General features: G+C 47.0%; 1 protein-coding gene across 1 annotated transcript in view; it reads right to left on the bottom strand.

Moving 5' to 3' along the window:
* Nucleotides 1-533: 533 nt before the first annotated feature.
* LOC147666498 (A-kinase anchor protein 1, mitochondrial-like) overlaps nucleotides 534-11,640 on the bottom strand; it is a 214,986-nt gene continuing 203,879 nt past the window's right edge. Inside the window, exon 8 of the mRNA XM_086949035.1 lies at nucleotides 534-1,829. Within this exon, the coding sequence (XP_086805161.1) occupies nucleotides 1,767-1,829 (63 nt within the window). The 3' untranslated portion in view covers nucleotides 534-1,766. The remainder of the gene's footprint in view (nucleotides 1,830-11,640) is intronic.

The following is an 11,640-nucleotide window of genomic DNA, read 5'->3' as shown; positions in this document are numbered from 1 at the left end:
TAATTTTTGGGAGCTTGAACAGGTTTTTGACACCTGCAAATAAAGGGTAATTGGTTTAACGCTGCTCTTAAAGTCGGAAAATGCCATGTTTGCCACAAAGGATTAAGATGAGCTCTATATCAGAACCTGGAATCAGTTTCATAACGTGCAAATAAAATTGTAGGATCTTTGGGAGGCTTTGAATGTTTTTCACTTCTAATCTTGCATTGCTCTGCTTGCCCCCTCTTCATATTCCTTTGATTGGTCTCTTTTTCGCAGGCAGAGATTCAAAGAAGCAAATTTGCACTTTGGCAACTGAACTGTGTTTTTGTCAAATGTATGATTAGGCTTCATTTGTCACTGGCAGCCTTTTAATTTAATAATGTTCTTCCTTCCCTGCCCCAAATAGACAGCAGGAGCTCAGCAACGCAAATTTAGTCAAGACTTATATCACAGTGCATTTATGATGAAGGTGCACTGTGGCACCCAAAAGATCCACTCCAGGAACCAATGGAACAGGTAAAGATATTGTATGCATCAGATAGGCAGTGCAATTGCTTACCAGTTGTGATTTATTGCCACTAATTTTCTGTCACACACAGAAAATGATGTGAAAGCACGTAGATTACAGACTTTTTACAGATAAGTTAAATTTTCATTGGACATTTTAAAAAAATCTGCATTTGGTACCAGATCAAAAAAACAAAATATATTTTTTAATTTAATCAGAAAGAACGTCACTGCAATATTAATTTCAGTTTTTGTTACTTTTTACAGTTCTGTACAGCAAAGTAGCAAAAAATTCATTGATTACAATTAATCATACTAAACAACAAAATATAAAATAAAAAGGGAGCGGGGAGTGAAGAAACCAAATCTTAAATGTACATAGCGATCTGTCATCTGCAAAGAGCTGGACGCCGAACAAGTATTGCTACTCTATGCACGCCAAATTGTTCCTATCAAAAAGATATTTGGTGTGAAATGTTCCCTTTCTGTACTGCAGTTTTTTACAAAATATTACAGTGATTTGATGCATATTTACACACGGTTTTGCACAGATAGAAAAATCATTATAAATTACAATAAGGCTTGGCAATCAAGGGTTTTTACAAATGTTACAGTAATGTGGTTACTTACTGTATGCCTAGTGCCAGGATTCGTGGCTTAGACCACGGTTCAAGTACACTAAACCAAAATACAGAAAGCAATATGCGCCTTGGTAAGTGCCATGAGCACAAAACACGTTATCTGTCTTTACAAAGGAAAAGATCAGACAAATGCTTGATGTGCAGTTGGAGACCATAAAAATCTCCAAAGAAAAAAGGCCTGCTTTTGAAATCATTAATAATTTGTTGTTGAATTGTTACATTAGTGAAAAAACTCATTTAAACATACCTCAGATCTGAGCCAGCTCTAGATGCTAAAGTGGCTCTAGTTAGTACCAGCAACTGCTGTTTGCCTGACGCAACATTTGCTCCACTTACAGTGGTTATATTCCCTTCCTTTGCCTTTTCCCCCACTACAACTAAGGGAAAGCTACATATAATTAAAGCTCTAGTTTATGGCTTGTTTTGCATAGTGTCTGCCTTTGACAGGGATGAGGTACACATTTCATATTTTAAAGTGACATGCAAACAGGATTAGCAGGGAACAAAGAAAATTCTCAAACGAAAAATGTTGAAAATGTGTAGACACGTTCTCCCATCAAGTGCCAAGCCTAACATCAATACAGTGCAAAAGTGATTTTTTTAAGAAAATGATCGCCTTGGACATCAAAAACTTGTTTAGTAACCATCTATCCACTGAGCAAACCCTCTTTCCACCAGGGTTCGGTTTATCGATACCACCTAAGGAAAAAGTAAAACAAGTATAAATCAGAGTGCATATACAAAGCTTAATACAATCTGACCCCAAATGAAAGGAAGAAGTACGATGGAAAGGAAGAAGTGAGATGGAAAAGAGCTGGGCTAGAGAGGAAGGAGGAAAAGGGTGGGTTCCAAGTTCTCTACGGATCACAAAAAATGGGATACATTCATAAAACAGCAGCGTCTAACTTTGGGCTAGAAGGGTCGACCCATGCCAGCATTTCAAGCGAACCACAGAAATAATTTATGTTTTTGGTGATGATCCTGAAAATCTATCAGATACAGCACTCTTGAACGAGGCTGGGCACCCTTTCCCTAGAACTACTAATTGGTATGGCTAAGGTGCATCAGCTCTATTTTGCTCAACAGGCAGTGGCATAAAGTAAGCACATCTGGGGAATGGAGAATGAGGAAAGGAAGAATTGCATTGTCAAAGACATCTGCCTAGTGATCAGCTCAGGTAGAAGCAAGTTTGCGTGGCTTGAGTGCAGGGCAGAAACTCAAATTACGAGTAAATATTTATTATAACCAATACAAAATATATATGTACAACAAAAAGCATGCAAATTAAGCAAAACCTCAATCTAGTTGCGTCTATGGTCCTCTGGCAATAAACAAATTAATCTTCCGTTGCAGACTTTCTATTGAACTCGGTATAAAAGGGTAAGAAAAATGCTACTTACCAGAATGCATCTGTTCTTGGCATGTAGAGTTGCAGAGTTCTACATTTTGCATTAGATCGCCACCTGGTGTTGGGCTCGGATGATTGCATGTTGTTGTCGTCTTGGAAGAAGTCTTTTTAGTCACGAGATAGGTGGCTCCTCCCTTGGACGATAGTGCGCATGGGCATCGGCTCCATCCTTAGATTGTTTTTCGCCTTGATGGGAAATGATGGAGTCAGAAGTAAGAAGGAGAAAAGGGATGTCCATGCGTGTATATCTAAATAAGATAAAAACTGGAACAGATACAAGTCCCGGGGAGGCGGGAGGGCGTGTAGAACTCTGCAGCTCTACATGCCAAGAACAGATGCATACTGTTAAGTAGCATTTTCCGTGCGAGGAATATGAGCTGCAGATTCTACACTTTGCATCGATTGTGCAGCAGTGTCTCCTCTAGCGGTGGTCACCTGTATCAGTTGCAGTTGTTTGAAATAGAGTTGAGTACAGCTTGGCCTTCTGCAGCTTACTGCTTCGCCTGCACATTAACACAATAGTGTTTAGTGAAAGTATGTATTGTAGACCATGTTGCTGCGTAGAAAATGTCTTCTAGGGGAATGTTCCCTAAGAAAGCCATGGAGGCTCCTAGTTTGCGTGTAGAGTGCGCCGTAGGAGGAACTGTTAATGTACGTTTCGCTTTTTGGTAGCAAATTTGTATACACTTAACAATCCACCTTGCAATTCCGGATTTAGAAATGATTGCCCTTATGTGGTGGTGAGAAAGCTACAAACAGTTTTGTTTTTCTAAATGATTTTGTCCTATCAATTTAATAGAGAAGGGCTCTTTTAACATCTAATGTGTATAGAGCTCTTTCTGCTACCGAATCTGAATATTGAAAAAACACAGGTAATTCTACCGATTGGTTTATAAGAAAGGGAGTAATCACTTTAGAAAGGAATTTAGGGTTAGTCCTTAGAACCACTTTGTTACGGTGTAATTGTAAGAATGGTTCTTATATAGTGAAAGCTTGAATCTCACTAACTCTTCTGAGATGTAACAGCAATGAGGAAAGCTGCTTTCCATGTAAGAAACTGTAATTCACATTTGTGTAAAGCATGGGTACTCACAAACTTTCTCACGGGGGCCAAATTTACAGTGTGGTTTGTGGCTGAGGGCAGCACCGGTGGGGGCGGAGGGGGCAGGGCTAAAGCAAACAAAAATTGTGACCATGAGGTTAAACACAGGTCCCTGCAGCAGACACCTTTGTCCACGGAGCCACCAGACCCAGCATACACACATCTTTCTCTATCTCTCTCTCTCTCTCTCTCCCTCCCGGTGTGTCTCCCTCCCTCTCTCTCCCGGTGTGTCTCCCTCTCCCTCCCGGTGTGTCTCCCTCCCTCTCTCTCCCGGTGTGTCTCCCTCTCTCTCCCGGTGTGTCTCCCTCTCTCTCCCGGTGTGTCTCCCTCTCTCTCCCGGTGTGTCTCCCACCCTCCCTCCCGGTGTGTCTCCCACCCTCCCTCCGTGTCTCCCACCCTCCCTCCGTGTCTCCCACCCTCCCTCCGTGTCTCCCACCCTCCCTCCGTGTCTCCCACCCTCCCTCCGTGTCTCCCACCCTCCCTCCGTGTCTCCCACCCTCCCTCCGTGTCTCCCACTCTCCCTCCGTGTCTCCCACTCTCCCTCCGTGTCTCCCACTCTCCCTCCGTGTCTCCCACTCTCCCTCCGTGTCTCCCACTCTCCCTCCGTGTCTCCCACTCTCCCTCCGTGTCTCCCACTCTCCCTCCGTGTCTCCCACTCTCCCTCCGTGTCTCCCACTCTCCCTCCGTGTCTCCCACTCTCCCTCCGTGTCTCCCACTCTCCCTCCGTGTCTCCCACTCTCCCTCCGTGTCTCCCACTCTCCCTCCGTGTCTCCCTCCCAGTCTCCCACTCTCCCTCTCCCTCTGTGTCTCCCTCCCTTTCTCCCACTCCCTCCCTTTCTCCCTCCCTCCGTGCCTCCCTCCTTCCCACTGTGTCCCCTTCCCTGTCTCCAACTCTGTTTCCCTCCTTCTGTGTTTCCCTCCTTCTGTGTTTCCCTCCCTCTGTGTCTCCCTCCCTCCCTCTGTGTCTCCCTTCCTCCCTCCCTCTGTGTCTCCCTTCCTCCCTCCCTCTGTGTCTCCCTCCCTCCCTCCCTCTGTGTCTCCCTCCCTCCCTCCGTGTCTCCCTCCCTCCCTCCCTCCCTCTGTGTCTCCCTCCCTCCCTCCCTCCTTCTGTGTCTCCCTCCCTCCCTCCCTCCCTCTGTGTCTCCCTCCCTCCCTCCCTCCTTCTGTGTCTCCCTCCCTCCTCGAGTGTCTCCCTCCCTCCTCGTCTCCCTCCCTCCTCGAGTGTCTCCCTCCCTCCTCGTCTCCCTCCCTCCTCGAGTGTCTCCCTCCCTCCCTCCCTCCTCGAGTGTCTCCCTCCCTCCCTCCCTCCTCGAGTGTCTCCCTCCCTCCCTCCCTCCTCGAGTGTCTCCCTCCCTCCCTCCCTCTGTGTCTCCCTCCCTCTGTGTCTCCCTCCCTCTGTGTCTCCCTCTGTGTCTCCCTCTGTGTCTCCCTCTGTGTCTCCCTCCGTGTCTCCCACTCTCCCTCCGTGTCTCCCACTCTCCCTCCGTGTCTCCCACTCTCCCTCCGTGTCTCCCACTCTCCCTCCGTGTCTCCCACTCTCCCTCCGTGTCTCCCACTCTCCCTCCGTGTCTCCCACTCTCCCTCCGTGTCTCCCACTCTCCCTCCGTGTCTCCCTCCCTTTCTCCCACTCCCTCCCTTTCTCCCTCCCTCCCTCTGTGTCTCCCTCCCTTTCTCCCTCCCTCCCTCTGTGTCTCCCTCCCTCTGTGTCTCCCTCTGTGTCTCCCTCTGTGTCTCCCTCTGTGTCTCCCTCTGTGTCTCCCTCTGTGTCTCCCTCTGTGTCTCCCTCTGTGTCTCCCTCTGTGTCTCCCTCTGTGTCTCCCTCTGTGTCTCCCTCCCCCCACCGTGTCTCCCTCCCCCCCACCGTGACTCCCTCCGTCCGTGCCTCCCTCCGTCCGTGCCTCCCTCCGTCCGTGCCTCCCTCCGTCCGTGCCTCCCTCCGTCCGTGCCTCCCTCCGTCCATGCCTCCCTCCGTCCGTGCCTCCCTCCGTCCGTGCCTCCCTCCGTCCGTGCCTCCCTCCGTCCGTGCCTCCGTCTGTCCGTGCCTCCGTCCGTGCCTCCCTCCCTCTGTGCCTCCCTCCCTCTGTGCCTCCCTCCCTTTGTGCCTCCCTCCCTCTGTGCCTCCCTCCCTCTGTGCCTCCCTCCCTCTGTGCCTCCCTCCCTCTGTGCCTCCCTCCCTCTGTGCCTCCCTCCCTCTGTGCCTCCCTCCCTCCGTGTCTCCCTCCCTGTCTCCCTCCCTCTGTGTCTCCTCCCTCCGCGTCTCCCTCCCTCCCTCTGTGTCTCCCTCCCTCCCTCTGTGTCTCCCTCCCTCTGTCTCCCTCCCTCTGTGTCTCCCTCCCTGTCTCCCACTCTGTTTCCCTCCCTCTTGCCCTCTCTCTGTGTCTCCCTTCTCCCTCCGTCCCTCTCTATCCTCTCAGCTATGTGCGTGTTTGTCAGTCGTCAGCCTGGGCTGAGACAGCTTCCCCGGTCGCGCGCACACAGCCGCACCAAGTACTTCATGGGTCTTTATAAGACCATTTACATGTTAATTAGGCTTTGTTGATTTCACCTCTTAGGCCCCTGCAGCTCCCCTCTGACAACCACTGGAATCACCCGGGCCCCCACAGAGCACAGTCTGAGTCCGAGCTGCTGCGGCTGTATTTGCGAACACTATTTAATTTATTTAATTTTTAACACAGGTGTCTGCAATGTCCGTGGGCCGCCCAGGAAGGCTTGCCGGGCTGCCACCGGCCCGCGGGCCGTACTATGGGTACCCCTGGAGTAACGGCTCTAAAGGGGGTCCCATGAGCCTGGTAAGGACAAGGTTTAAATTCCACACTGGAGATGGTGGTAACCTTGGAGGAATTATTCTCTTTATTCCTTCCATGAAAGCTTTTATTGCTGGCACTCTAAACAATGACATATGTTCTCTGTTTTGTAGATATGCTGCAATGGCTGCTATGTGTAATCTTATAGATGAATATGCGAGATTACATCTCTGTAAATGAAGAAGGTAACAGATAATATTTTGGATGGATGCATCCAAAGGATCAATGTCATTGTTAGTGCAGTAAATGGCAAATCTTTTCCATTTAGCAGCATAGCAAGCTCTAGTAGTTGGTCTTCTGGCTTCCTTAATAATAGTCATACAGTCTGGTGGCAGGTTAAGATACCAAGCTAAGACTTCAGGAGCCGAATCGCTAGATTAATTTTGACTTGGATCTGGATGTCTGATGTTTCCATGGTTATGCGTTAGCATTGATGACGGAGACAGTTTTTGGTGTGAAACTAGAGAAAGTTCTAGCAGTGTGGTGAACCACGGTTGCCGTGCCCATGTGTGAGCAACTAGGATCATTTTGACAGACTGCTGTCTGTGCTTGCGTACTACTAGTGGTATCAGTGGGATTGGTGGAAAAGCGTACGCAAATCTGCCTGACCAGTTCATCCATATTGCATTGCCCTTGGACAACGGGTGTGGGAACCTGGTGGCGAAGGTTGGGCATTTTGCGTTTTGTTGTGTGGCAAACAGATCTATGTCTGGATGGCCCCACTTTTGGAGGAATGGTAAAAGAACATGTGGATGAAGTTCCCATTCGTGAATCTGCTGTGATTGTCGAATTAACAGATCTGCTATCTGATTGTGAACTCCTGGGAGGTGTTCTGCAAGCAGATATATGTTTTGAGGAATGGACCATCTCCAAATTTGCTGTGCGAGTTGGGACAGTTACAATGAATGTGTGCCTCCTTGTTTTTGTATGTAATATATGGCTGTCATGTTGTCTGTCCAGATTAAGACATCTTTGTTTTTTCTGTGCACTTGAAATTACTTCAGTGCTAAAAATATTGCTAACAATTATAGGTGGTTGATGTGAAGTAAGCATGGGCGGAAAATCCGTTACGCTCGCGGATTTTCGGTAAATTTGCAATCCGCGAGATTCGCGAATTTCCCGCAAAATCCGCAAATTCGCACGCAGCAGATTTTTTGTCTTTGCGGTGTAAGTTCGCAATTGCGAACATGTAGGTGCGGCGGGCAGCAACAATCTCGCACTCGCAAAATTACAAAAATTGCAATTCCGCACAAGAAATCTACTAGCAAGCAGCATAGACCTTCTGAAAATTATTATTTTTATCAGAATAACTCCTCAGGTTGACATTTGCCTGCACTTTTTTAGATTTGAGGCCTTTTGATTTTCTTTGGATAACTTTTGGATTGGAAATCAACTTTCTCATATAAGCTTGGTGGGGCATTAAAGTTGCTGTAATGCTGCTCTGCAGAAAAACGAGTTTTGCAAAAGTAAAAGCAGGTTCAAAAGTTCTAACTCATCATTAGTAACCGTTCCCTGTAGTGCTTCCTGACAAGGGCCCCTCCAAAGTTCAGTTGCTAGTTGCAACAATTGTTCAGTTGCTAGTTGCAACAATTGTATGACCCTGCTCTGACCCTCACAGCAGGCTCATAGAATAGCTACAAGTAGGCCACAAAGGTCCTGGAAAAAAAAATTGCACTGCAACAGAAAGCAAATTACAGATAAGGATGCAGGTGCCAGACTGGAATTTTAAAACAGTGACACATTAATAAATCAACCCCAAATTAATTCATGTCAGTTGAAGCAGGCAGGTGTGCTTGCTTTTCCCCCCCATAATCTACAGTGATGATGAACCAGAGGGTGGCATAAGGCATTGATGTACCAGAGGGTGGCATGGGTAAAACATAGGGTGGCAGGGGTGAAACAGAGGGTGCAGGGAACCTATGATGATGAACCAGACGTAGAAACAACATAATCGTGACCGTTGCGAGCCGACATGTAAGTTCGCGATTGAGAACTGTTACAAAACCCTCGCGAACTGTCAGAAATCCTTGCGAACTGGCAGAAATCCTTGCGAACACAAAAAAAAAAAATCCGCAAATTCGCGAGAATTCACGGATTTTGCAGATTGCGAGTTCGCAAAATTCGCGAACGCCAGATTCGCAAAATTCGCCCGTGCTTAATGTGAAGCACCTTTTTTAGAGCGGTCCATCGTCCCTGAGTTGTTTGGTGGAGCAGATGTGCTCCCCATCCTATCAGGGATGCATCTGTTGTCAGCACTATCTGTGGAACTGGTTCTAGGAACAGCCGCCCTTTGGATAGGTTTTGCGTGTTCCACCATTGCAGAGAGCGATGTGTGCAGCTGTCTACCAACACCAGGTCTGTTAGTTGTGCTTGTGCCGGATTCCACTGATGTACTAGACATTCCTGCAATGGGCGCATTTGCAGTCTTGCATATAGTACGATCAAAATGCAAGATGGCATCATGGCTATTAATTGCATGAACACTCTGGCTGGAAGAGAGTGTTGGTCGTGAAATTTTGCAACTAAGGCTTGAATGCTCTGTATTCTGGCTGGAGTGGGATAAGCTAGAGCTTTGTTGGTGTTTATGGTAGCCCCTAGGTACTGATGTACGTGAGAGGGCTGGAGATGTGACTTTGTGTAGTTGATTGTACATTCCAAGCTGTGCAGAGTTTGAATTGTTTGGGATGTGTGTTGGACACATTGATTGAATGATTTGGCTTTTATGAGCCAATTGCCTAGGTATGGGAAGACATGAATATGTGGTCTTCTGAGATGTGCTGCTACTACTGCCAGGCACTTGGTAAACACTCTTGCTGCGGTTGTGACCCCGAATGGAAGGAGTTTGAATTGATAATGTTGTCCTTTTAGTACAAACCTGAGATACTTCCTGTGAAAAGGATGTATGGGAATGTGAAAGTAGGCGTCTGAGGTCTAGTGTAGTGAGGAAATCACCTTGTTGCAACAAAGGAAGCACTTGTTGTAATGTTATGTGAAAATGATCTGAATGTATATAGCGATTGAGAGGTCTTAGGTCAAAGATTGGTCTTATTGTTCCGTCCTTCTTGGATATTAGGAAATAGAGTGAGTAAACCCCCATTCCTTGATGTTGTAACGGAACTAGCTCTATTGCGTCATTTTGCAGCAATGAGAGAACCTCTTGTTTGAGCAGAGTTAGATGTTCTGTGGACATTAGACGCTGTCTGGGTGGTATATGTGGGGGAGTCGCTATAAGTTCCAGGCAGTAGCCAGACCGGATAATTTGTCTCACCCACTTGTCTGTTGTGATGGAGTTCCAGACTGGTAGGAATTGTGATAATCTTCCCCCTACAGGAGAGGTATGCTGTTGGGGGAGGTGAAGCAAGTCACTCTCTAGTAGTGGAAGAGGATCAATTGTTGTTGTTACCTCGACCTCTTCCTTTATTGTTGTTACCTCTGTAACCTCCTCTAAAGTATCCTTTATTAGAGGATGCTTGTGTATTTGTTTTAAAGGAGGTTGAATTGTCTGCTCCAGTTTGTTTGGAAACTCCTCTGTAGAAGGAGTGAAGAAAGGAGCTTCTTGTTTGGGTAGACTGCAGAGCTCTCAGACTTGGCTGTGTCAGTGTCTTTCTTCATTTTCTCAAGTATTGTATCTACCTCTGGACCAAACAATTGTTGATTGAATGGTTGGTTTAAAATGGTGGTTTGCACCTTCTGCTTTAACCCTGAAATCCGTAGCCACGCGTGGCGTCTAAGAAGGACACTAGTGTTAATCGCTCTGGATGCAGTGTCTGCCACATCTAGTGCACATTTAATTGAGACATTTGATATGAGTTTACCCTCTTGTATGAGGTCCTCTGCTTGTGTCTTATACTGGTCAGGTAGATGTTGTAAGAGCTTCTCTAGCGGATCATAATGAGCCTTGTCGTATCTTGCCAGAAGGGCCTGAGTGTTAGCAATACACCATGTATTACTAGCTTGTGCAGCTACTCTTTTCCTGAAGCATCAATAATTTTTGACTCTTTATCTGGCGGTGGTGCCTCACCGTGATGTTTGCGAATTTGCTCTTTTCCTAGCGTTTGAAACTACTAGGGAGTCTAAGGGTAGCTGACTTAATATATACTGGATCCCCAGGAGCTGGTCTGTATTTCTTTTCTATTCTTGGGTTTATGATCCTAGCTCTTACAGGATCTTTAAACACTTCTGGAGCATGTTTGATAACTCCCTTAATCATTGTCAGTATTTGCACAGACTTTTGAGATTGCTCAAAAGTGTCCAATAGAAAATCCTCCTCTGCCTCATCTGAATGCATGGTGACCCGATGATAGATGGCAGCCCTATTTAATAAGTGCCCAAAACTAATATCTTCTGGTGGAGAAGGCTTTGAAAGGTATGAATGTGGATCAGGAATATCTGACACATTCTGTGGGTTTGGGTACTCCCAATCTGGATCATAAGGGAAAGGCTCATCTGGGTCTAACCCTCCACCTACACTGTATTCGTCATTTGTAGGTGTGTGTGTTGAAGAATGATGAGGTGAGTGTTCAGGAGAATTGTGAGGTGAAGTGGTAGGAGGAATAGGAGATGAAGGAGAAGGAAGGAGAAGGAAGGATAGGAGAAGGTTGCATGGGATATGTGGCATAGTCCTTTACAGGCACTACTGATGAAGGTGCTGCATCTGATTTCCTTTTCCTGTGTGGTGTAGCAGTCACATGACCTGTTTTTGGGTCAATGTAGATCTTCTTTTGCAGAGGCTCAGGTTGGAAAAGGTCTTCTCCTTGAGGAACCTTTGTTGGCGCTGATTTTTTCGGGTCCAAACGTGGTTGCTGCTTGTCTTTTGCCTTAGGAGTAATGGTTATGTCCTTTGGCGTCGATTTTGGCACCGGAGGTGCTGTTTTCGATGTCGTAGCCTGATTCAGGGGCTTGGGCGCTTCGAATCAGACCTTGTTGTTTTCGGTACCGAAGCTATCAGTGTTGAAGCTGGTCTGGTCGGCCTCAAGGCGTCGGACGCTAGCTTCCTTTTTTTGTCTTTTGAAGTCGAAGTCGACGGTTTCAGTTTTGGTGCCGAGGGAGCTGGCTTGATCGGCACATGCGGCTTGCTCGGTAAGGAGCTACCGGAAGGCTTGAGTGTTTTCTTCGGAGCCGGGCTCGATGGCGGGGCTTTCAAAGTGTTGACCTTTGCCTTAGATTTTATTGTGGGTGCTGTGTCAGGGGCAGTGG

The sequence above is a fragment of the Lissotriton vulgaris genome, unplaced genomic scaffold, assembly GCF_964263255.1.
Source record: "Lissotriton vulgaris unplaced genomic scaffold, aLisVul1.2 SCAFFOLD_1451, whole genome shotgun sequence".
Lineage (NCBI taxonomy): Eukaryota > Metazoa > Chordata > Amphibia > Caudata > Salamandridae > Lissotriton > Lissotriton vulgaris.
This window is presented reverse-complemented; position numbering and strand designations above follow the sequence as displayed.